This window comes from Pyrgilauda ruficollis, unplaced genomic scaffold (genome assembly GCF_017590135.1).
Source record: "Pyrgilauda ruficollis isolate IOZ18807 unplaced genomic scaffold, ASM1759013v1 scaffold2, whole genome shotgun sequence".
Classification (NCBI taxonomy): domain Eukaryota; kingdom Metazoa; phylum Chordata; class Aves; order Passeriformes; family Passeridae; genus Pyrgilauda; species Pyrgilauda ruficollis.
The window spans coordinates 22,183,347-22,209,981 of NW_024519206.1; the positions used below are offsets into that span (position 1 = coordinate 22,183,347).

The 26,635-nt window shown below is 38.1% G+C and overlaps 1 protein-coding gene across 1 annotated transcript; it reads right to left on the bottom strand.

Moving 5' to 3' along the window:
- Positions 1-1,004: 1,004 nt before the first annotated feature.
- On the bottom strand, positions 1,005-25,103 carry NPHP3 (nephrocystin 3). The gene is made up of 27 exons (XM_041466392.1): positions 24,565-25,103; positions 23,848-23,973; positions 22,473-22,623; positions 21,557-21,709; positions 20,101-20,234; positions 19,690-19,850; positions 18,125-18,272; positions 17,516-17,590; positions 16,826-17,005; positions 15,344-15,447; positions 14,564-14,678; positions 13,386-13,529; positions 12,752-12,849; positions 12,165-12,267; positions 11,444-11,526; positions 10,273-10,411; positions 9,305-9,469; positions 8,751-8,848; positions 7,794-7,916; positions 7,269-7,458; positions 6,885-7,126; positions 6,410-6,485; positions 5,133-5,260; positions 4,265-4,505; positions 2,601-2,726; positions 2,164-2,279; positions 1,005-1,971 (listed from the first exon to the last, which is right to left on the bottom strand). Exons 1-27 carry the CDS (start codon positions 24,916-24,918, stop codon positions 1,791-1,793), a joined length of 3,954 nt encoding a protein of 1,317 aa, XP_041322326.1. The 5' UTR covers positions 24,919-25,103; the 3' UTR covers positions 1,005-1,790.
- Between the last annotated feature and the right edge of the window lie 1,532 nt (positions 25,104-26,635).

The following is a 26,635-nucleotide window of genomic DNA, read 5'->3' on the forward strand; positions in this document are numbered from 1 at the left end:
ATTTTTTTCTTATTCCAAAACCAACCCTAAAACCTATGAGGAAGTTGGTGAGAACTTGCTCAAGAGTAGAAGAGTAACAGTTCAGCAACAGTAACACTGAGGGTCTAGAAAGTAACTTCTTATTTAAACTAGCTACAATAAGTGCAACTGTTTAGGAGAGGAAGATGTACCGCTGTACCGCGGTGTTAAAATCAGAATAGACAGGACAAGCTAGACCAGACGTCTGATAATTCTTTATAGGAGAGAATTACCAGGTCTAAGAACATCAGGCAACATAAACACACACAAGCTGAGTAGGTTGAGGTTTTGGAGGGGAGGGGGGTTGGGTATTTTTGTTTGGGATTTTTTGCATGTGTATTTGTCTGTCTTTCCTTTTGCCCCTCTTCTCAGTTGATGACAATCCTGCAAAGAACTTTCTAGTTTTCAAAACTTTTTAAGGTGGCTGAAATAGAGTGGTAAACCCTTGCTTTGTTTACAAACCCATTTTCTGAATAAGAGGAAAATATCCAGAGAGCTGTTCCGAAGTGTCAACTCTTAGTGCTCTATCGTAACACCTTCAATAACTATTTTTGATTTTTGTTTTCAACTAAGCCTTAATCTTAAAAATCAAATCTGGGTTTTATATTTGTGCTGTCAGTTTATATACCTTTACTTTTGCCAAGTTACTGCATTACCAAAATACTAAATTCCTCCTAATCAGAACAAGGGCTGAAATTAGTAATATTTAACTGTAACATAAAAGAGAAAAAACACTTGGAAGGCAAGTACTCCTTGGAAGTGAAGGCCATTTGCATTTTTGAAACTGGATCAAATTAACATTAGTTGCCTCTGAAATATTATAGAAGGGTTTCAAATAATTTCCCACTTACATTTCTTATTTTATAAAAAAGTATTTTTTTAGTATGTATTTAAATTGATGCATACATTTATGGACTGAATGAGAATAGAACTCAGACTGATTCTTCCAATGACTCAGGTATTAAGAAATACAACAGGTAGGTAGATTTGATTAATATTTCTTTATCTGATGGCAATCTACTTTGCATCACTAGGTTTTCCCAGCTAATACAAACATTCTTGTGTTTTAAGGGATTCAGTAAGACTAAACAGTAGGTGTACTGCTAAAGGTTTAAGAACAGGAAATCTGGCCATAATCATCTTCACTCTGATTCCTCACTGGAAGTATTTTTATTGAACAGAGTGGAATCCTTCAACAGCTTTAACTGTAGATGACCATGATATATTTAGATACCCTAGTTTCCCAAGGAAACCACTTAATTTTGCACAACTCCCTTGAATGAAAGTTTGCTTAAGCTGAAATATCCTTGCAGGTAAAGCTTGAGGTTAAACAGTATTTTCAAAGTTTTTTTCAAAATTACTATTTCTTCAGAAACAACTTTAAAGGCTTGTAAAAAAGCAGGAACGATCGATGATACAAAAATACACAAATCTCTAAGCCATGCTGTTACAACACAGAAGTAAGAAATGCGTCTTAGAGTTAGTTTGTACAAGTGGTTCAGTTTAATTTGTTATAGTCCTGGCACTTAGGCTAGGAGGCATCAAGTCCATGGTTTTGGTATTAGCTACAACTTGACTAGTGACTAACATGTGTACCTATGAACAATGAAAGAAGCTCACTTTGTACCATACAGTCTGCAAAGTTAAGGCAGAATTCATGAAGACAGGTGTCAGTCCCAAAACAGTACATAATCCTTGGAAAAATGGATTTGTCTTAGTAATTTTCTGTCTACTTGAATATAGAGACTGCCTTTTCTTGGAGCAGGTTTGTATCACCTTTGTCCATGTTCCAGCAAAGCGTTTGGTGATAATGCACTTTTTAAGCTGAATGTGTCTCCACTTGATGAGTGTCGAGAAGTTGCTTTTCCACCTATCAACAAAGTCTCTGCTTCTTTTATTTCCATAGCTCTCTTGTAAAGTTCAGCTGCCTTCTCAAAGTCTCCCCTTTCATAGCTTTGGAAAAGAGCAAAACAAACTTGAAACAAGCAAATAAAACAAGTCTCTCAATTCATTTAAATTGAAATATACACCATACTATCAACATAGTTTACTTAAAACTCTTTAGTTTACTATAAAGTACACAAGCTCAGATGGTTTTTTTCATGCAGTAGTTTGCATTTATAGGGTTGAAACATGTAATCTTACCTTAGCACAGCCAAGTTTTTCAATGTTTCCCCCACGCGAGGATGCATTTGGCCAAAGCTGTCTTCATAAATCTTTAGTGCGCGTTCATAGAGGGGCAAAGCTTCAATCTGTTTTTTCTTTGGGTAGCAGAAAGTTTCTTTGTTACAGATGTGTATTTCTTTGATACAGCTGTGTAATACATAGGCTTTTTCTTGCCAACATAATATCAATGCATCCTGGATGCAGCATCATGCCTTCCATTCGCAGCAATTATCTTTTCCCTGCATGCATTTTTCTCACCAAATATGCTTTCAATGTTTAAAATGGAACCCAAGAATTTGCAAATACTATAAGGAATTTCCCTTTTCAATACAAACAAGTTTCTTTCATTTCATTTAGGTACAAGTCATAAAAAAGCCTAAGACAGGAAAAATAAATGTTAGGCATGAAAAACTCACCATCTGACAGTAAAGGACAGCCAGGTTTACCAGAGCAGTTGCTACACTCGGGTGTTTTGGGCCAAATGACTTCTGTCGAATTTCAACTGCTAGCTCATACAGAGGAACAGCCTTGTCAAGCTTTCCCTAGAAATGACATGGAAAAAAATGATTCATTTCTCTGGTCTCAAGATGGTAAGAGCAAAACCTATTTTAAACAAAAGCCTTGGGAAAGACCTAATTGTTTCTAGAATAAGGGGATAACTTTGCTAAATAATGCATAGATTATTTATCATGACTATTTATTAGAATCTAATTTTCCAAAATACTGGGCATTCAACTCCCAGTTAATATGTTTCTCAGCTAGGTCTATTTCTTCCTTTCTTAATTTATTTTTTGCCCACAAGTGTCTCATTGAGAAGGCTGTAAGAAGAATTTTCAGTTATACTTTTATTGAAATAATTGTCTCCACTGACTTTTAATTTGTGCTCCTTCAAACTAGCAAAGAGGTTTTTGATGCAAATATTGAGTGGTTTTGCAGCTTCCAGCAGCATGAAAATTAGAAGCTGAAGTGAGCAGAAAATAACGTGACCCAAAACCATTTAATGCAGACAATAGCAGGTAAGAATTATTTAGTAAAAACATGAGCAAATTTGATTTAAGAGATTATCAAGGTCTTTTTTCTCTTTGAAGAACAGTAAAATGTGAAAATATAAATTAAATAAAATTCTTATAACCCATGGAACTTGATCTTGGTTCAACTGTTGGAAAGAATATATCACTATTAAACTAATAATACCTAATGATTACAACAACCATATACAAACACAAATATTCATAACACATTTTGAAATTAGGAAATGCAGAAGTTTATACTCCTGTTAATTTTACAACACAGAGTGCTTTTTTCACAGGAGTGAAAATGCTCATCTTTCACTGAGTCAACAGAAGTTGAAGGTGGCTCAGCCAGATAGTTGATATGTGAACTGCTATCTCCCTCATAATTCTAAAAGTTGCCCTTAAACTGACTATAAAGTTCAAGGTCATTGTGTATGAAGAACTATTTCTACCCAACTAAACATGTTTTTTTTTTTCCATTAAGACAAAGATATTACAGTTTGTTACTGTTGTATTTTCTAAAAAAATCCCTTCGCCAGGATTTCTCTCCTGGGAATCTGAGAAGCTTCAGAGAAAAAGGAAAACAATATTATCTCATTTGCTTCTTCTGTGTTTTGCTCCTTTGGAATGTAGTTTAGAGATTGTTTATCCAACAGATGATTGCTTCATTAGTTACATGTGAATTGTTTTTACTTATTAGCCAATTACGGGTCAGTTGTGTCAGACTCTGAGAAGCCAGTCAAGAGTTTTTCATTATTATCTTTAGCCTTCTGTCTGTATCCTTTCTCTAATCTTTAGTATAGTTTAGTATAGTTAAAGTATTATATAATATAATTAATATAACATAACATAATATAGTATAACATTGTATTATATTATATATCATATAATGTAATATCATATCATACTACAATATATAAAATCATATCATATCACATCATATCATAATAAATTAGCCTTCTAAGAACATGGAGTCAGATTCTCATTTCCTTCCTTTGACAGAGGCTCCAGAACCTACCACAACAGTTAATTTAGGTGATCAGAAGAGATAACAGGTGCGTGCTCACCATCTTTTTGTACAGCACTGCCAGGTGTTTCACAGTGTAAGCCAAGGAGGGATGATCTGGAGCTAAGGCTCTCCTCCTGATGTCCAAAGCTTTCTCATAGAGCTCCTCAGCCTTGTCATAGTGCTTCTTCTCATTGTACAGGGCTGCCAGGTTGTTCAGAGACTGTGCGCAGTCTGGGTGATCAGATCCCAGGACTCGCTCCCGCATTTCCAATGAGCGCTTCAGGAAAAGCTCTGCCGTCCTACACAACATATTTGCTCATCAATATTTCAAAGCTGGTAACATCTGTACAGGCTGAAATGCCTGTTTGAAACAACAAGCTCAGCCTTGGAAACTCATAGTAGAATCTGTTCAGAACTGATAAAGTAATTTCTGAAATACTCTGTAATGTCACCACTGAAGCAAAGAGCACATTTTTTCTCACTACAGTAGGGTGCTACTATTTCATTTCAGCTTTACAGCAGCTCCTCTATCAAAACTACAGGTGATCCCCCCATAACACTGATAGCATCCATTATTACTAGGCAGCTTCTCATCATGACATCCACACTGCAAAGGAGAGGCACAAAACAGTAAAGCTGAGCAGAGAAGGCAGAAGTTTGAGAGAGAACTGGAATTTGCAACAAAGGCTAATTAACTGTGGAACATCAATTCTGAATGCAGGAAGTGCACTGACTTGGTAAATACCCACATGCCAATAGCACCAAATAGAAAATAGGAGTGAATTTCACAGTGAACAAAAACCAGTAGAATGAATAAGGGACAAGTATTTGATCACGTGTCTGCATTTAGAGCTAGATCTCCCTGCTCTGCCTCCATTCAGACATCTGACAACACTCAGTGATGTGTCACAATCAGTACAACTCACTCAAGATTATTCTGCAGGTAGTAGAGGACTCCAAGCTCATTTAGAGTTCGAGCATTATCTGATGTATCCTTGCCTAACGTGAGCTCTTCCAGTTGCAGGGCTCTTTGACGCAGGAGAGCAAAGCCACACTACAGCAAAAAGAAGGAAATGTAAGCCAGTCACCAGTACTTTTAAAGTTTAACACTAAAGACAGAAAACCAAAAGACTTAGTTTGGTGCCTAAGTAGTACAATAGTCCTCCTTAAGTTCTATTTTTGAGCTACATGGCAAACACTTACCATCTATCAGCAAAATAAACCAAAAAAATGTGAAATCTTGGTGAAAATTTCCAGGCAATACAAGTTACTGTGTGGTCACACCTCTCTCCCTGTATTAGACATACTAATTTGCTTAAACTCCACAGTTCAAATAACCGGTTCAGATCGAATTCTTGGGTTTAGAACCTCAAAACTTAAAATGAATTTAACTTCCAATCCTAAACACCACATAGAAATACATATAAAATATTACTCAAGGCTTCACATCAATCTGTTTAAAATGGGCAAACAAGTTAAAGCTTACAAACAAAATAAATCAAAGTAAAAAGTGCAGCTATTTTTACACACTCTTCTTATTTTTGACCTTTGCAGTCTTGATAAAAATATTTTTGCAGAACTCATTACAGAAATAGACCAAATCTTTATGAACCAAATCCATTCTTATTTAATCACTGTGGAAATGGCAACATGTTTATGGGTTTTTACTACTTTCATCAGAGCTACAACTTAAGCTCTGGAGTTATTAGCGGGACTCTTACAGTACAGGCATTACATGATACTCTTAGCTGAAAAATGACAAGAGAAACCCTGTAGCTGAAAAACAACACAGGAGAAGAAAACGGGAAAACTCTGGATGTCACCTAATACTTTTACTGGGATTTTCCATTGCAGTAAGCACTGCATTCACTAGTAGGATAAATGCCTCAACTATTCTGGAGATCTTTTTCCATTGTGACTTTGACACACAATCATATTGGCTGTAATTCTGCACCTCTGAAATGTATATATCCACTTCTTTCTTTTCCACTTTCAACTCCATTCCAGTTGTACTGATACATCTCCACTTCCAGCAGAGTTGAAAGGACAGGTACCAAAGCTGCTGCTAAGGTACTTCACTACCTATGCCCACAATTATCAAAAGCCCTGGAGCATTATCAGCTCTGTAGACACAATTTATCATCTGTTTAGCACAACTGCAACACGCCCTGTACCTCTTCTTAAATATCAAGCACTGCCTTACCAGACTGCCTTTCTGCCTTGCTGCTTTTTGGCGTATTTTGAAGGACTTTTTCCTCAGTTGCTCAGCTTGTTCGTATCTGAAATAGTTATTTGGAGTGTGAGAAGAATGTCAAATGTGGTATCAATAAGCGTCCTGGAAAGATTCTAAGTTATTTAAGGGTACAGATTTGAAAATTTAAGATTCTTGAGAATAATCACACTTTTTTTCAAATATAAAATTTATAAAATTATTAGGGACAGACAATGTTTCTCCTTTATCTCTGCAAGTTTTTTGTTAAACTAAGCACAAAAGTTGGCCCCTCCTATGTGACCTTCTACAAGAATAGAGAGGGGATGTTCATGGTTGCATTTGAAGGTATGAAACTCAAAAAAAAAGAAGAAAAATTCTGGCTTCAGGACAAACATTTTGCTGTTATTTTTTTTTTTTTTTGTACTACCTCCACATAAAACAAAACCAGCAGTGTAATTAAGCTTACTTGTTCTGCTTTTGGTACAAGGTTGCAAGTGCATCAAGTTCACGGGCCACCCGAGGATGTTCAGCTCCATAGGCGTTTTCAGAGATTTCCAATGCCTGCTTATACAGCTGTTCAGCATTTCCAAACTTCTTCCACTGAACATACACTCCTGCCAGCTGGTGGAGTGACTGTGCCACCCTGGGGTGGTCTGGATCCAGCGCAGTCTCTCGAATCTCCAGAGAGCGCTGCAGAGGAGCTACAGCCTGTAAAAGCCACATCCAAGGAGTGAGGGCAGCAGGCAGCACCCTCTACACTGCAATAACTTGTCTACTGCCACAGAAAGGACACACTGAGCTCTGCTTCATTTGCCTTTTTGCTGTCACAACAATCTCTAAATGTACTTACCTGACTGAGAAGACCTAGGTCCTTAAGAAACCGTCCCAGGGTCTCATAAAGATCAGCCAGGCAGATCATACTTTCCTCTCCCTCACTGCTTTTTTCATATTCTTTCAGGGAGTCAAAATACTCAGCTGCCATAGAGCTCTTATCTTTCCCAACCAGCTGCCAGTAACTCAGCAGTTCTGCAAAATGTCCCCTGTTTTAACAAGGAAAAGAATCTTATCTCTGATACCCCTCTATTCAGACCAATGCTAGCTTAGGGAAAAAGGCGTACATGCACAATCATTGTTGTTATGCTACAGCATCTACAAAGACAATCCATGGAGACTAACGCTATTCAAGACCAATATTTATTCCTTTACCACCCCCCAGGGTGTAACAGAATAGAAAAATACATTATTTATATGGAAACAGCATTTAGCACTTCAGCCTCTACTGTTTTAAGTATTTGAATCTGTCACTTTGTGATTTATATTGAAAAAAATAAATATGAAATGTTTATAATGGCCAAAGCAGCTTCTACCTTTGTACCTTTTGTAAAGGTTTTGGGACACAAAGAGATTCAAAAGACACTTGTGTAGCTTTTGCTTATCTCCCTGCTGTTGGAAGAGCCAGGGAAGTTCATCTGCACTTCTCCAAGTCACTCGGTCTTGACTATAGAAAGAAAAACAAATGAGAATTAAAACTCTGACAGGCCTAGCATCTTGTCAATTTGCTGTGAAAACCAGGCAAGTATACAATTTCCACACCTGAATGTCTGAACAGATTACTGTAAGACCCATGTACTCCATTTTCTTATATGTTCATTTTAATTTTACCTCAGAAGGCACTGGAACCCCCAGACACTCTACAGAAAGCTGCTTTTCCATCCCATATGGGCTAATCTATGCCTGCCAGCAGGACTGCAGCCCTGCAGCAGCCCATTGTCCCTTTGTGCCTCCTTTGTCTGGCACACTGTGGCCCTCTTGGCTTCATCCTACCCAACAGTGGATGCCTGGAGGAGCAATAAACAGCAGCCCACAGCTGGGACACTAACTCGGGATGTAAATGCAAATCCATTTTCAAGCTGGATATGAACATATAGATGTTCAGCTGTCCTACCAGATCTCCTCCTATCTATGTGCTCATTGCTTGCTGAACAAAAGTGGTTTTCTGCTTCAAGTCCCAAGCAAACTCAAATTTCCTAGCATTTACTGGGAGTTAAAAATCCATGGGGAGTTGGAGATGACAAAATAACTGATACTGTAGAAATTCATGCCCTGCATTTCCCCATGATCACTTTATCATATGCACATTCCCCTTCACAGACCTCATTCTTTTCCAAGACTAAAAAACAACATATCAATAAGTAAACTTTTAAGCTGACAATTTTGCATATTTATTTTGCCATAATCATTTACTAAACTCAAAGAAAGTATATGAAGAAACCAAAATATCTATGAGGCATGAAATCCTCAATTTAGCACTTCTTGAAGAATTCTGACCTACCTTAACTGCATGGTAAAATATTCCACTAGTTTTTGTCTATAGGCAGAAATAACATTTTCACCTGCTTCCATATACTCTAGTTTTACCATCTCCCAAGCCTGAAAGAGAGTATAATTAAAAGAAAGAGAATGCATTTAATTTGTTTAAGTGCTGATGATACACAGGGTGTTGAAACACATCTCATGTTGTAGGACTGAAAATCTTCCAATGACAAGGGCACTACAAACAAATTGTCTTACATTAGACCACAGCTCTGATTATTCAAGCAACATTCCTTTCTCTTTCAATTTTTCTTGGTTTTTTTGGGAAGCCAATGTTTTCTAGGATACATGGAGTTAACAATTAATAGATTTGAAATTTATCAAGGCTTGAAAGGTCAGATTTCCAGCAATACTGGTTTATCACAGTTCTGGTAGTTTTCAAGGTGTTTCTAAATCTAAGGAGAATGGATGAGCAAACATACGTTTCAAGGCCTAGGTGGCTAACAACAGAACTTATCTAAAAAAACAGGGGTTGGAGCTTCACTTGCACATGTTTAGAATTACAAATTTTACCTGGAGGTGTTGGAACTTCAGCAAACCACAGCCATATGTCAGCAGACACATTTTGTGCAGGCTATGAAGAAGTGAGGCCAGCACTACAGAAGTCAGCTCAGGATAAAGCTCCATCAGCTCTGACTCACTCACCCCATTGTGGCTGACACCAATGACACACAGTATCTGCATGAAGTAGAACACAAGATTTCACAGTTAGCAATATTCCCTGGAGAGCTTAGTTACACTGAAATCTCAAGAAAAATAAAATTACCACTGTGATAATTTTATAGCCAAAGGAAAAAACCCTGCCTATACAAGCCTTTTCCATCTTCTCAAAGAAGAGACCTCAGTGTTAATGGTTTAATATTCTGATAGATAAAGCACCAAATGGGACACTCTGGGACAAACAAATGGCTCCCCAGACTTTCCTCTAGAACACTGGGAAAGAGTAACTCCATTATCATGAGGAACTTTAATTTAAGTAAAATATGCTGAGGGTCTTCATGCAGCCAGAACCAAAGAAGTAGCAAGTAGGAGTATTGTGTCCTAATCAAAAACATGTTTTGCACAAGAGGGAAATTCTGCAAAGGTAGGAAGAGGAGTCAGAAATGTAATAAGCAAGTGTATTCCCAAGACACCATGTTTTGATTGTATTTACTATGCTCAACGTAATTAATCACTAGATCATGGTAGCGATCAGCAAGGAAGTGCTAATTGTGTAGTACATCATAGTGAAAAATCCTTGCTTTATTCTGTGAGACAACAGCTCAGCTGATATTTAACACAAAGCAGTCATACATTCTATAGTTATACAACAAATGTAGTTACATTAATTAAATTGTCCCTTCTATACTAATAATACACAATAATCTCTGAATCATACATATGAATTAATATAAATTTGTATTTACTTTTCAGTTAAGAAAAACACTTTACAGGGAAGAGTATTCATTACCTGTAGAAACAGTGATGCATTCTCTGCTTACCTCTCTCAAAAGATCTTTCTCTTTATCACTCTGCAATGATTCCTGAATTGATCTCAGAACAAGCCTGTACAGTGACACTGTGTCTTGACACTGGCAACACTGCTGAAGAATCTCATCAATATTTCCTGTTTTTCCAACACTGAGCAGAAGGACAAAAAGGGTAAAGTTTAGCATATTAAATTTGGCTGAGTAAGATTGATTTGAAACTACAGAAGAGTTCTATCTCAAATATTCTCTGGATTCCTACTGGGTTCAAAAGGTGCAAAGCACCGGGTGGGCGAGATTTAAACAAAGAAGAGGTGAGTTCTTCCAACCCAATTTCTGATTTCTGTCACATTGTCTGATTTTTCTAAATAGCTGCAACAGTTTTACTAAAAAAAACCTACTCTGCAGTGTTCTTTTCTCCAGCAGGAGTACAAGTAGGAACATCAGGATGGATAAAGATAAACTCACATGCTGCTATTTCATTTAATGCCTTTACATAGCATGTTTTCAGGAGCAATTAAGTCTTCTAGAACATAAAACGTGAACAAAAATAATGAAATCAGTCACCCGGAGTAAATTACCAATTAGTGTCTCATCTTCTGGGAGTCTCTTAACTAAAAATGCATCTTTCTCAACAAGATGAAGTCTAGGTTAATAAGAAGCCAATGTGCTTATTAGATATTCTCTTGCACAACAGGGAAGATTAATTTTCTCCACAGCAGGAATTACAAGGCTAAGGACCATATGCAGGAAGTTAAACTAAAGAGTTGTTGAACTTCCTTGTAGCCTTAAAAATCTATGGGGCAAACTCTCTGGTACATCAGTAAATACAACACACCTGAATTTAATTGTTTAATAACATGATACCAACGTTCTCCAAATACCTTTAAAAACCACTGAAGCAACTGATACACCCATAAAGAACAACAAATTAAAACAGAACTAGAAGAGCTGAAAACAAATAGATGAACTACTACTTGGAATCACTTAGTATCAAACTGGTGACTGTACACTCTCTGATTTCTGTTCCTGTTGCATTCAGAGTCAGTGGAGGGCAAAACTTCTCCATCGTTTTTTCCTAACAAGATTCCTTCTGTGTTACATGAAAGTATTTCAAAGGGCTAACCTACTTGAAGTCTTCTAATCTAGTGATGACCATAGTAATTTCCAAAACACCTCCACTTACCAAGCAATGGTTTTCCCCAAGAGAGTGACATACAAGGCATTGCAAGTTGTGGCGGAACGACAATGTCTTTCAAGCTTCTTCTCCTACAATATTTTAAATAATCATCTGTGAACTGAGATGAAACTAACCATACAAATAAAATGTTCACTGTTTGATAAGAATACAAAAGTTCTAGGTATTATTTTATGTGCAACATCTGAAGACTATAACATGGTAAGTAGTGCACAAAATACTGCACACATTTCCAGCTATGGGAGCATATGAGTGAAAAGTTCCATGAATTAAATTCCATTTGGATTTAAGATGAAGAGTTAGGGTCTAACATTGTATCTCAACATGAAGAGAATTACCTTACAGAATCAGTCTCAAGGGCAAAGGTAAAATACTGTTTTTCCCAATCTGTCAATGATTGTTACAGTATTATGCAAAAAAATTAATTAAAACATAATTAAACCTTCTGGTATTCTAAAATAAAAGATCACATTTACAGCAGTATGTGCAACTGCAGTTTTTGTGTTAAAAATTTATGTTGTTCCATCTTTGTATCAGTGCTATGAGCCATGGGATAAAAATACTCAAACTTCATACTATCTTGAGCAATCATATTTAGTTAGCTAAATATAATTCTTTATTCTGGCAGCTGGGCTTATTTAATCTTTCCATGCTTTCATTAAAAGTTATACTAGAGTAAGGTATTCTAGAAAAACTGCAACAGACATACCTGCTCTTTAGTCAATTTAACATTTGCAGAGTTACATTCTGCACTAATGAGAGATTTAACATCTTTGGAATTGAGGGGATCAAGATGAAGAGTAGGCCATAACCTTTGGTAAGAGAGAACAAAGTCATATTTGAACCTTATTAAATAGCACAAAAAAGTAAAAAAAAAAAAAATACATCAGAGTTCCAGGGCTTTTTAAAGATTTATATCAAAGCAGTAATTGAAGCTGTTCCCTGCTACTATGAAATTCTAGTCATCTGAAGTAGAATTTCCACTTTTAGCCTTATCCTGAATCTACATCATGGTACTGCAGTTCTTGATGTGTCTCTGACTGCATTTAATATCATCTTTCATACAGTCATGTGGATAGATCCATCACAATAAAACAAAAATCTGGTTTTCCAACAGCTAAAATCTGTCATTGCAGCTAAAATAGAGAAGCTTTTATTTTCCTCATAGGTTGCAAAATCTTATCCTATTAAATCTCCACATCTTGACAAATCTGTCTGCTCTTCAATGAGTAACTGCAATTTAAAATAATAATTCTAAGCCAGGATACTTTGACACATCACAGAAATATAACATACCTCCACGCCTGTGGACACGTTTCTACATTCACTGATACAATCACTCTCACGTTCACTGGCAGTGGATCTATCAACCACTTCATATGCTTCTCAGCTTGCTTAAAAACAAATTTTCATTTCTTAACACAGAGGTTCTTCAAAACAATATCAGAAGTTGCTATGTTTTATTAACTGTGCAACCCAATGAAAGAAGTCTTAAATTCTCCAGTGTCCTTTAAAATCTTTCATGATCTGGTCCTCTAGACAGTACTAAATGACCCACTTATATATATTAGCACAACTGTGCACTAAATAAAGAAGATAGAATACTACTGTTGAAATGTTCACCTCATAAAAACCAGGCTATTTACATGCCCAATAAGTCAGCTCACAGCCTTGAATCTTTGGATAAGCAATGTAACCAGACTGCTCAAAAATTAAGGTATAAAGATAAAATTTAGAAGAAAAATACCAAAAAACCCTAAAAAATTTATCTACAAAAATAACTCAACTGCACTTTTTACAAAACTATTTTCTATGTTTTCTTCAGAGCAAAACAAACACTAATATTTTTGTTACATAGTTATGACTGAACCTATTACAATAGTCAAGATTCCTGTTAGACTGACAAATGGCAAAGATTTTGAAAACATACCTGTATTTGGTCAATAGAGTCTATAATTATAATAATGCTGCCTTGATGGCGTGCAGAAAGCTTTTCCAGCCAACGGGGAAACTCTTCCAGAAGTTTAGCTGGATCGAAAGTCAGAGGTGATACTAACCAAGAGTGCTGCATAAGCTGCAGAATTATAAACATGTACAAGAAATTCTGAAATTCTACCTTAAAAATCAGCTAGGATAGTTGAAAGAAATCCTATAGACACAAAAGGGAAAAAAAAAGCAGTTCTCCCCGCCAACCTCACTATCCCCTCCCAAAAAAACCTCCATGTGATTTGGAGGCAATTTTTCTAGTCAAGTTCACACAGAATTCTTTCCTGCTAGTATATGCAGGAAGCTGGCATATGCAGAACAAAGATTATTTCTTGAACTCAGTGTGTAAATTCTAGAGAGATAACCTTTACACAACAGACAAGAAATACGGAGACTTAAAGGACTTGAAGTTGCACAAATTAAACAGGCAAACATCTAAGATAGATGAGAAAATTGCAAGGATAGCACAACTGAATAAATTTTTCTACAGGTTTTACTACTGCAAGGCCCTTAGTGCCACTCTTGTGATCAAAAAAGCAAGTTCAGACCCTAGCACAAAAATGATCCTTCTTATTCCCCATGTATTTAGCACACAATTAAAAATGAATTAATATAGGAGAGAGACTAGTCTGGAACAAGATGGTACCAAGTGGCCAACACAGCCTTAGACACAAGATGTACCACCTGCCTCTCTCATTGGTCAGATGGCAGGGAATTTTGGAAGGAGTTTATATGCTTTTATAAGTCATCAGTATAGGTCACTGGAAACATAACTGCTAATGCTGATCTATTATGAATATCCCAGAGAAGCTATTTAATTGAGCTACATTAAGTTCATAGGATCAGATTCCCTTCATCCTGTAATGCCTTACATTTCACAGAGTCACAGAAGAGTTTGGATTGGAAGGAGCTTTAAAAGGCCACCTAGTCAAACCTCCTGAAATGAGCAGGGGCATCTTCAACCAGACCAGGTTGCCCAGAGCCCTGACTGATCTGAACCTGAATATTTTTTTACTACATTTGTATTACTTTTCACTGATGTTGAAACTTTTGTAGAAATTATCTTTGCACACACACGCACACAGAGAAAAATGCAATGCAGGGCATGTAATGCAGCATTACCTTCAGAGTAAGGCGCTTAATTATCAGTGCAGATTCTGAACTAGTAGACAAGGGCCTCCCAACAAAGTGGTAAAGAATTAGTGTGTTTGGTGAATGCTTCTGCTGTAATTGAATCCTAATGAAAGAAGAGAGAAAAAAAGACTCAACAGACTGTAATTTTGCAAATAGATCTCAAACAAAAGGCACTAGTTTTGCCAAAGGAGACAGAGTAGCTTAGCTACACGTGTTCCATGTTTATGTTACAAAACAGCATAGACATTTCCTGAGCTACAACTGAACTTCTAATGTCAGATTCCATTTTTACTCTCACCATTACTGATAGCAATTAGCAAGTGCCCTTCCTGGCACTGAATAGTCATGCGCCACTAAGCTTTCAAAAAGCAATGGCACCATCAGTTTATTTTTATGACAGCAAATTTTGTCCTGGCATACAAGTGACCATAAAATACTATGGTCTATGATAAATGATGAGGATTCTTTCTTTATTTCAGACCCTTCTTGTGGGCAACACTACTGAGCTATCAAAACCACATCTTAATGCTGTGCAAAGACAGATATGTAAGTGATGCCTTACCATAACTTGTTGCAAATGGCATCAGGGAGCTGTCAAAGGCAGTCCAGATGAAATTAGCTACTCAAATATCACAAATCTTTCCAGGATGTTTCAATAATGTCAGCACTTTGTAAATGTCCCCATTTTATCTCTCATTACTGACACAATGTTTGAAATGGAAACTTTTTTCTTAAATTTCGTGCATATAAAAAAAAAAAATTAACTACCATTTAGACAGAAGAAGAGATTTCCCAGAGCCTGGTCCTCCTGATACAAGCAATGGTGGAATTGGTGCTGGTGCTGCTACTAGGTCATTCAGACGTTCAAAATACTATAAAAAAGAAGCAGTCATTATAAATAGTCCAGTGTTTAAGGAAGAAATATAGAGCCTGGTATTGTAAACCATGTCAACTCAAAATGCATGTACCAATTTATTAAGGTAAAGGAGAAACTGCTGAAATACAATAAAATACAAGTGTAAATAGATGTTGCAAGGAAACAATTAAACCATAGAATTCATTATCTCTTTTCTAAACAGTGTAAAATTAATTAACACTTTCTTCAAAACTCTATTTAAAATGGAATCTTCAGTGCTAATAAATGGAATTAGTGTTATTACAGTAAAGCAACAGTGTTCTTTTTTTGTTCAGGCTTCCTTGCCTTTCCCTTCCCCAAACTACTTCACTGCACTGGATATGGCTGCCAGGAAAAAGTTGGCATCTGTCATGAATGACTATTTTGAGCATACAAAAACATACAAAAGAAGGCTTTCTTACAGCATATGAATGTCTAAAACTATTGCAGCAGATGACAAAACAAACCAAAGCAAAACACCCTTCACCTGCTGGGGAGAAATATTTTGTCTTCAAAGTAAGAGGTGCCTTTAGATATACATTGGTATTTTTTCTTTAATGTTCTATTATTCTATTGCTCTAGAACGTAGTAAAGATGGTACAACCCTCCAAACCATTATCCGTATAGGACTGGTGAAGTAAAAGAATATATTGTGCTAATAAAACAGGGGTACTAAGAATTTAAATGCAGTAACACAAGATGCATGCTTATGCTACATTGCCAAAATAAACTACTGCACCGCATTCTGTGATGACTTTAATGTTTATCTTCCTACATTCATTATATCTTCCCAACATATTCCTGACACTCACAACTTGAAAAGTTTTAAAAAATTATTTCCAGTAATGAGTAAGTACTGAGGTATTCAGCAGCTTTCCACTATAAAGTTTCCTTTGTTCTTCTTTTATGGCTGCATGATGAGATGAAATCTTTTCATTAACCATCTCCTAAAGACCTAACTCCAGGTGTCAAGAAAGAGATTGGATTTCCTCAGGGAAAAAATAAAAAAGAAATTTAAAAAATAGAAGAAAAAATAGGTACTCAGACTGTTTTCTATTGATGACCAACATCTAAGAGGACGCTCTGCTTCTGGGACACTGTTATAGTGCTTTTCTCCAGTAAAGGCACAACAACTACTTCTTCATCAATGTCACTCAACAACACATCAACTGGCATCTTCCCAGAAAATAAATATGCCATCTATATCAGACATATGGCTTCTTCCAGCATAAGGAGTGATAGCCTTAAGGATGCTCTCAGACACAGCTGCTTCTGTAGAAATGCATTTTGCCCAACAAGGGATGAAACTGAGTGATGACTTTCACTTGATCCATATACCTTTATAATGTACTCACTTTCTCAAATCCCAGCTCACATGTTGAATTAGAGGCCTGCTGAAAAGCTTCCATCTGTTCTTGTTCATCATGTGCATCCCACAATACATCACCAAAAACTTCTTCTTCAGGAGCAGAGGAGTCTTCCTTATTACCCAAATCCTTGCCTTCTAGGTCTGTCATTTCACACCCCAGTATATCCTAAGTAAAAAGAAATTACATGGAGAAAACTGCAACTGTAGTGCAAGCACATATGCTCTTAGTCTCAGTATAAGTGTGGCTCTACTAACACCTATATGCACATTTCCTTGCAGGGTAGCAAAGAACTAAGCAATAAATAAATGAGCAATTATATGAAACTAAGTTAACTCTTAGGTCTCAAGACATTGATTTTAAATACCTCATAGTAGAAACAACTCACCACAAGAATAAGGAGAGGACGTATCTATGATATGGATAAAGACAAGTAAAAGCTAATTTTGGCCCATAAATAGAACCCTGTCCCATGGTCCAGTGCTTCTGTCCATAAAAGCACCGCTCAGTTTGGGGTTTTATTTTCCACCTGCATGTTTCCTTGTTTGCCAGATATTAACAATAAAGCAAAGAGATACTTTGAATCACACTTAAGTACCACATAGTAATCACACTGACATAATTTAAGATCATAAATCAACATAGACGTAAAAAGCTAAAATGCATGATGTACTTTACCTGTTTAATTATTTTTTCCACACAATTATAGATTTCATATGCTCCTTCCTCCATACCTCCAACATGGTCAATCACCTGAAAAAGTAAATGGAAAAGCATGATACAACTCTGAATCCAACTGAGGACAATATTTAGGACTTCCAACAAAACCATTCTGGAACACATTTAAATTCCATTCTGTTGTCTTCCTTAGGTAAGATTCACTTTGCCTAAGAACTTTAAAAGTTGGGCATCTAGTTTCAGCTGTTCTCAACCATTGTCTCTGTAGAGGAAAATAGATCATAACTGATCGATTTTTAGGCAGCAGGATTCTTTCTAGAGGTATACTTCACTCCCTTCAGTGGGACCTCAGACAAACAACTTTGCCATTTGAATGCCTACATACAGGTAAGAAATTCTAACCTTACAGCATAGCCATTTTTTTTCAGTGAAAATAGGGTGGCTTTTTTTTCTCCCCTGCTAATGAAAATTTCGTAACATTCATAAATTTCAGCCTCATCGATCTGCTCACAGAATGAGCAGCCAGAGCAATGAGTGCAATGCAATTTCTTCTAAAATCTGGGACTATTAGCATGCAGTGTTGATAACAGCAATTTTTAAAAGCCATACCTTTGCTTTGTTCATGCAAGAAATTTGCTCAATTAACTGCTGCACTGAGACTGAACTGACTTTGCCATCCTCCCTTCTGTGGTAAATTAACCGAGGTTTTTCTTCCGGATTTCTCAAGAAGGCTTCTTCACAGTCCTCCAACAAACAACTAGATTGGAAATCAGCATTCTTGTGCTATATTACAGTGCTGTAGTAAACAGTTCAATCAACACAAGCTCCGAAGATGGGTTTCACTGCAAAATCTAATTCAAAAGTCATATCTATTTATAGCAAAAAGCAATCAAATACTTCAGCAGAGAATTTTAGAAAAATTCTGAAGCAAGAAAAAGCTAAGAGAGAGATTTATGCTACTTGTACCAAAACCAGTAAAACCATGTATTAATTTTTATAATTATTGATTTGTAAATTTAAAGCTGTTTTTCCTGTCATAGCAATATGCAGAGTGAAAGCTAATTGCCTTGCATGGAAAGAACATGGTTTCACATACGATTAATAAGCATTAATATGCTTTGCTATCAGTTATCTGAGGGTTCTGTTCTATCTTTGATCTTTTTAGGAAGTGTCCTTTAGTATTTGTCAGATGTCTTGGGTGACAGTCTTTCAATTTGTAGTGTTTAAAAAGGAGAATTTGACACCTTGAAATTCAAAAGCACTTTGCATTTATATATGTGAATGATATCCATGGATATCTATTGCTGTTCCAGAGAAGGAACTATACTTCCTGGGGATGCTGACAATAGCAGACAGGATTGCTCAAATATTACCATGCTTACACAAGCACTGAAATTTTCATCAGAGTTTTTCTAAGACAAATTCTCTAAATTAATACTTTTGGGTTTTTTTTTTCCTGAATATTTTGTTCTTACACATTTTTGTTCCGCATACATAAAACTGGGTTATTTGGCAACAGCATATAATGCATAACAGTAACATTCCTAACAGAATTCAAAAGTATCCCTCCTTTAGTGTATTTTTTTAGTGAATCATGCTTCTTTTTCTAGAAGGTTAAGAAATTACTCACTGAATAAACAGACCACATTCCATCACTATTTGTCATGAAACATCATGACTTCACTAAATCAATGCTGTCAAAAGATAGCATACGGTAACACACAGGAGAGCCATGAAATTAGTCTGAAAGACAGACAAAACCAGGAACTAATACGTGATAAAATAAATGCCAAATACTATGGACAGGTGTAAGGCTAGATAAGCAAATGAAGAATACTGAGGACATTCACATCAGCCATCTTTAATTCTGAAGACATAGCCACATGCACAACAGAGAGCTGCTCTTGGAAAGTAAAACATTTCTGTATGTTACTAAGACATTGTTTAAGCTGTATTTTAAGAGAATTTGTAGCTAAAAGAAAAAGAAAATGGTACAAAGCTGATATATTCTTTTAAGTGTCTGCACTAGCAAACCTAAAGTCTGAAGGAGTATCACTTTGAAGTTACTGGCTTAGGAAATATACTGAGCAAAGCATCCCATACATTTTAATAAGATATGCACTCTGCATAAATTACCAGTTGCCATTTGTTTCACCAGCCCGGAAAATACTCACCTTGGCAAAGTTAAATGCAGGAGCAAAATTACTAATGAACTTTTTTCAATTTCCCATTTTCTTACATTCTGAAGAGGCCTTTCATTCTCTGTTGAAAAATTAACAACTTGAAAGAAGTACCCCATTGTTTCACAGACTCTCTGAAGTTTTGGGGAGTAGTTCTGAAAGCAAATGTGAGCAACAGTACTTTATTACTAACCATGCATAGCACTAAGGATCTACCAAACAAATCTCAGGGTTTTTTATCTGAGCAGTTTGTTCCCCTGAAGCCATTGACAATACTTTCACTGATTTCACTGAAATCAGACTACTCTTACTAAAGCTTTCAAGAAGCATTAGACAAATTTCTGAACCAGATTCACACTGGAAACAAGACAGCACATAAGTGAGCACAGGTTTGTGGGTACTCACTCTAATGAAGATGGTCACTTCTGGCTGAGTCTCATCAGTACTGATAATATAACATCTCACTGTGTTACTCCACAGAGAGTGGGAAAACAGAGGAGTAACCTGCAATAAACTGGCAACAGCAGCATCCCAATCATCTGCCAATGGAAAAAAACCCCAAAATGAAATCTTAGACATCACGTGTCATCACACTGCATAACAGTTAAGTCATCATCTCTTAGCATCATGAATACTACATTTTATTTAAAATAGTAGTAGTGTTTTTACTGAATTATTTAAATTTTATAAATTTTGAGAACTCACACCATTTGATGTCACACAATTTGATAATGTGGCAAAATAAAAGTGTTAAACATATTTATATTATCATCATGATATTTCCTTTAAAAAGGATTGATGAAATGTTTGCACAAAATCAAGCTGATAGTCGTAAAAGAAGTACTAATATTTTGGAGTAATAAATTCAGTCATAGCCAAACACTTTTTTCCGTTCAGATCGACATGTATTTCAATTAGACCATGTGAATAAATGACAGCAAAACACTGTGGGAACCTCCTCTTCTGGAGAAAAAAAAAAAAATCCATTGCTTTCTGTAGCATTGTATGTTTATTCCCTACAGAAGCAATGAGTTTTAAAACTTTGATTCTTCATTTTGTGGCTGGCCATTCTTTCAAGGTAGGAATAAGTTCTCTTCTCAGGACCACATAGGTTGATGAAAGGCTCAGTGTATGAAGCTGGAGCCATCACAGAGAAGGCCCACCCCTCCCACTTTGCAGGCACAGATTTCTGATTTAGACAGAGCCTGAATGATTGAACTAAAAAGGGAGAAACTGCCAGCAAAGTCAACTATATGCAGGTGAGGTTCCAGAGCCAGGACAACAGTGAAGGAAACCAGAGTACCAGAAGCCAATTTAAAAGAGGCCACTTGTGAAACAAAGTTCAAAAGCAGTAACTATTGACAAGAAAATATCAAGCACTGATTTACATAACAACCATGCATCCTGGTCTTACAATCAGATTTCTGTATGTGGCCTCCTAGGCAGAGTCAAAATCCATGCAAAATCAATGAACAAAACAGGGGTATAATTTATTCTAATACAAACGTGATGCTCTTACTCAGGAAGTAGAGAATCTGAATACAAATGGAAAAAAGAACACCAGCAGATATTGAAAGAAGGAGCCACTATCTTCCACTGTCAACATAAGGAATATACTCACAACAGAGCACTGGTAATTGCTGTTTGGTAAAATCACTGCTGCACATACCACAGTTATCACATATATTAAACATAACTTAGCTACATTTCCTTTTATTTTTACAAAGAATTCCAAATAGTTTAGTTAAATTACCCAAGAGTGGACAGAAAAGGACCTAAGAAGGAACACAATTACTTTAGCATAGTTGAAAAAATTCCATAGACACCTACAATCCCAACAAAATGAATTACCATTACTTACCTCTGTTTATATTTGCAAATGGCCCCTCGACATCTATGGAGCTATGTGCAAATTCAGGCCCTCTGAAAGACTGCTGAAGTTGCATCATACTACCCATGGATGGCTCACTTCCCAACACTCCTCCATTCCAGTATTCAGATTGTGCCCCAGCAGCTAAGAATTGGAAAACAAAAAAAAACAAAACCTCTTCTTTGTCACTACACAAGGTAAATTGTCAGTCCTAAATACTCCAGCCACATGCTACTGACCGTATTTTTTTTCCTTCAGCAGATTTCCTCACACCTTTATGTGCTGTAGTTCTAAATGGCTGCTTGTCCAAAATTAACGAGAATCCATGACACCAAAGGCTGAGGGTATTTCCTAATATTTGCTATTACATAGATTGCTCACATACCCATCGGAGCCCTTTCCATGTTAGTAAATTCCTCATACAGCATATACAAGGTTTTGTACCTACATTTTCTTTGTTAAAGATCTAGCTCTGCTGTTCTGGAACACACAGCAGCTAACACTGGCATATGTCATCATCCAAAGTGTCTAAGACACCCTCTAGTTTCTGGTGTGATTTTTGGATATGCTGGAGCATCATCTCTCAGATACAGAATAAGAGAACACAGAAAAGACTAGAAAACCCGGAACAGCTAATGAAACAACTTTTAAAAAGTGTTCAAGTAACTGTGTCTAGACAGTACTCTGTCTTCATTTATTCATTTGTAACACCAGAAATGTGAGGTTCCCACAATCTAAACCAAGTTTGGAAGATTTGTTGCTTTTACCCTTCAAACTACTTTAAGTTGCTTTTCATCTGGATTAATAAAACTTTTTTTTGAAAACAACAAAAATATTTGTCTTCTGCTTTACTACTTGGAGACTTCAGTCAGGGTCCAACACAAAGTGTTGGGAATGAAATTCTCACCTGTAACATCTGTACAATTATCATCAGAATCAGACTCTTCAGGATCAAACACTTGGATTCCCTGGGCCTGCAGTCTCTGGAGTTTTGCTTCTAGCTCTCGTTTGGCCCTCAGTAAATCCTGAATCTCATTTTCTTTAGTTTCTCTAAAAATCTATCAGCAGGAAGGAAAAAATATCAGTACCTATTCCTGAGATCATGTTATCTACTTTCAATAGCAAAAGTAAGTTTTTAGCATTCATTTACCAGGCAAAGGCGTGAAAATGTGAATCTGAAGCCATCATGAATCAGAAATTAGCAGGAAACCATAGTTTACAACTATCTATTTTTAAAATTTTACCATTATAAACCTTAGCATACCATTCTGAAAGAAGCCTGCATTAACATTTTCATTAAAAATTAAAACAACTATTTTTACTTTTTAAACTTTATTGTCTTCTGAAATTGCTACATGTAACAATTCTTTCTAAGGTTCCCTTTTATTCTTCCATGTATTTATTTACAATTACATATGGTCTTGTATTTACATTTTATTGTTGCAGAAATTTAAATTTCCTCTGACAGAAAATTGATCAAGCATGTGCAGCTATCCTGTCTGTAACTCATTACCATTATGTGGGAAAGAAAACATGAATCTAGTTTTAAATTAAAAGAAATGAAGTAGTCTTCAAGTCTCATTTTCTTAAATAAGGTCAGAACCAATCCTCTTTTTATATATCTGACAACCATGAACAACATGTAGCTACAGACAACTAAAATTAAAGACATGAAGAATCTTGAAACTAGTGAAAAACTAGGACCTACTGCCCTGTTTTGGGTGGCAAAAGTATCATCTGCAGCAAAGGAAAAGCAGAAACATCTGTCTGGCCTTTCAAGTCATCCCTGCAAGCTGTCTCTATCATATTTTTGCAGCCAAAAAAGATGCACCAATACACAGTTTTTAAAAAAATGTAAGCTAGAGGTGTTACACCTTACAATTCAAGATATAAAATTTATTCAGAAAGAATGGAACTTTGTGTTTATACATTCATTAGGCATGTGTCAATCTGCAGCTCATGTCTTCTTGTCACTCTCAAATATGAATATACTCCTGAGTTCAAATTCAATGCAGGAATTTAGTTTATGATGTATCACTTCATATTCTCCTTTTAATAATTATAAAGTTATTTCATATTTTTTTTCCTCTTAGTCTTACAGAGAGGTTTCTGTAGGATTACTTTCATGGAAAGGGGCAGCTACAGCTATAATACTCTAAGGTGTCTTTAAGAAGGAGAAGCTTGAATGAAAGCTGTTGGAGAATGGTTAATTTGGGGAATGTGAACAAGTGACATTCATCTTTTTTGGTCGTTTTCCCAGCAACAGAAAAGTCAAACCATACCTTGAATTGCCTTTTGACCTTGTCTCGATCATGTTCAAAAGTAGCAGCTCTCTCCATGGCTTGGTATTTAGCTTCCAATGCACTTTCTTTCTCTCTAAGTATTTTCTGGTATGTTTTCTGAAGTGCCTGAAAACATTTAGTATTTCATTTTTTTAATTGCCCATAAGAGGTTTTAGATTACTTTTCAGGTCTGACTACAGTATTATCTCAGCACCCTACATCTCTCCTTACTGTAGAATCAGAGAATATCCTGAGTTGCAAGGGAACCACGAGGACCATCGAGTCCAGCGGCTAGTCCTGCACAGGACACTTACTCCAAGTCACACCACGTCCCGACAGCATTGTCCAAACACTTCTTGAACTCTGTCAGGCTTGTGCTGTGACTTCTTCCCTGGGGAGCCTTTTCCAGTGCCCAACACCCTCTGAGTGAGGAACCTTTTTTAATATCCTGCCCAAGCCTCCCCTGGCACAATTCCAGGCCGTTCCCTGTCTCTGGTCGCCACAGCCGCGCAGGGCGCGGTGCCCATCCCCAGACGCGCACTTTGACGGCATCCCGACTGCTCAGCAGGAGAGCACCGGGGCACCGCTTCCCCAGTACCTTGCCTTCCCTCGCACCCATCACCTTCCTGCCACAGCTTTCCCCAGGAAGCGGGACGAGTCCTTGGCAGCCTCAGCATCGCTGCTCAGTGCCCTCACCCGCGGGGCAGCGGGCGCTACCTGCAGCTCGGCGCGCAGCCGCTTGTTCTCCCTGTCCAGCTTGGCCTCCTTCTTCACCATGGAGGCCACCTCGTTGTTCTTGCTGACGCGGAAGATCTCGTACTCCTTCCTCAGGCGCTCGTACTCGGCCACGCACTCCAGCTCCTGCACCGAGGCCGTCGACTTGAAGCTGGCCCCGATGAGGCCGCCGGGCCGGGAGCCGCCGACGCGCCGCAGGGACCCGCGCAGCAGCCGCGCCTTGGGCTTCACCTCCACCGGGATCTCGCAGGCCTCGCCGCCGCCGCCGCCGTACGTGTCCTCGATCACCTCCCCGACCGCGCCCGCCGGGCTCACCAGGGACGACGCCGTGCCCATGGCCCCGCGCCCCCCGGGGCGAGGCTCTAACCCCGAGCCCAGGGCCCGGTGCCCCCGGGGGGACCTGGCGGCGGGGCCGTGCCCGGCGCGGAGCCTTCCCCGCGGCGGCTGCGGGCCATGGTCCGCTCCTTGCGGCCGCCGGACGAGGAAGGGAGAGCGGGAGGAAGCTGCCCCGCGGGCCGCCTCTCTCCCTCCCTCTCTCTGCCGCTCCCGCCCCGTCCCGTCCCGTCCCGCGGCGGCTCCCGGCTCGGGAGGAGGAGCGCCGGCCGCCGCTACAGCTGGGGAAAAGCCGGGAGGGAGAGCCGAGGGGCTGGCGGCGAGAATCTGCTGGTCTCAGCTAAAAGTGACGGCGTTTTAGGGTTTTGCTGCTAAAAACGAGCTAATGTGAGGTCGCGGCAAACTTTCCCATTCCCGCTTTCTCCATCTCAGCCTGACCGGGGATGCTTTATCAAAAAGAAAAAAAAAAAAAGTGCCCATTTTCTCTTCGCCGCGTCTATTTCTCCTCAAGTGTCCATTTCTACTCTCTCTGCCACCTGAACCGGAGCCCTCAGGTTGTGCCGCATCGCTGGCTGGTCTACACGATTATATCGCACTGTTCTCCTTGGCCAAACAGGGACACGCAGGTTGTGCCACCAGCTTTGGTGTTGAGGAGACCTTGGAGAGGGAATTACCCCTCACTGGTCAGAAGTTGTGACCTCTGAGACCAGCTGGCACTCTCCAGGAAGAACTGAGAAGAGCTGCTAGTGGCACCAGCAAGAAGTGAGCGCTGGGCAATGGTGCCATGTCGTGCCCGAGGTCAGTGCTTGCACCTTGTGCACCTCATATGAAATTGGTGAATTCCCTGTTCGAAGATCTTCCCTGCCAAGAACAAGGAAGCTGTGGATTATCAGCCCTGTAAATTATCCTAATGACATTTCCTTCTCTGTCTCTCAAAGAAACTCTGTTTGGTTCCTTCACCTGTCATAGGGAATTCAGTGTAACACATCCCCATAGCTGAGGAGAACATCCATTTGTTCCCAAATCCCAGAACCTGCCCTACCTTTGGCATGAATGACAAAAATGTCACTACTTCAAAACAGATTTTGCCTCATGTATGTGACAGGTTTGTTAGCCATGACCAAGGGAGCCATTTCCTCTTAACAATGAGGAAAAAAATAGTCTTAGAGGTGCCTTTCCAATGAGACAATCCTGAGTTTCAAAATCTTCTGGAGCGGGAAATTACTTTTGTGTACAGTAGTAGAAATAGAACAAAAAATGTTGCTTTATTTCCCTGAGTAAAAACTTTGGGTTTGGAGAATGTGCATTTTCCCCCTCCTAATTGTACCCCATTATTTTCATGAGGAAAAACAATCTCATTGTCTGAATATAATTTAAGGATAAGTCACATTGGGGATGTATTCCACTTAAACCCCGCTTCACTAAAAGAGACATACAAAATATGTGACAATTGAGGGAAGAGGAAGGGTGCAGCTATGTTTTCTCTAATATTGACAGTAACATAGCTTGCACAGTATTAGGTGATTCAGCAAGTCTGCAGTTCTGTAACAAAGCAAAGCTCTTGGTTTCATTTGTGTGTTGGTATCAGGCAGTTTCTCCACTTCACTGCTGTCTGAGCTCTGGGAACAATTGAAAATACATTCATGCTGGTGCTTGAGCTGAATTATTTTCATATTCTGAGTTTTTGAGTATCAAAATCTGCAAGCTTTAAGAATTAGAA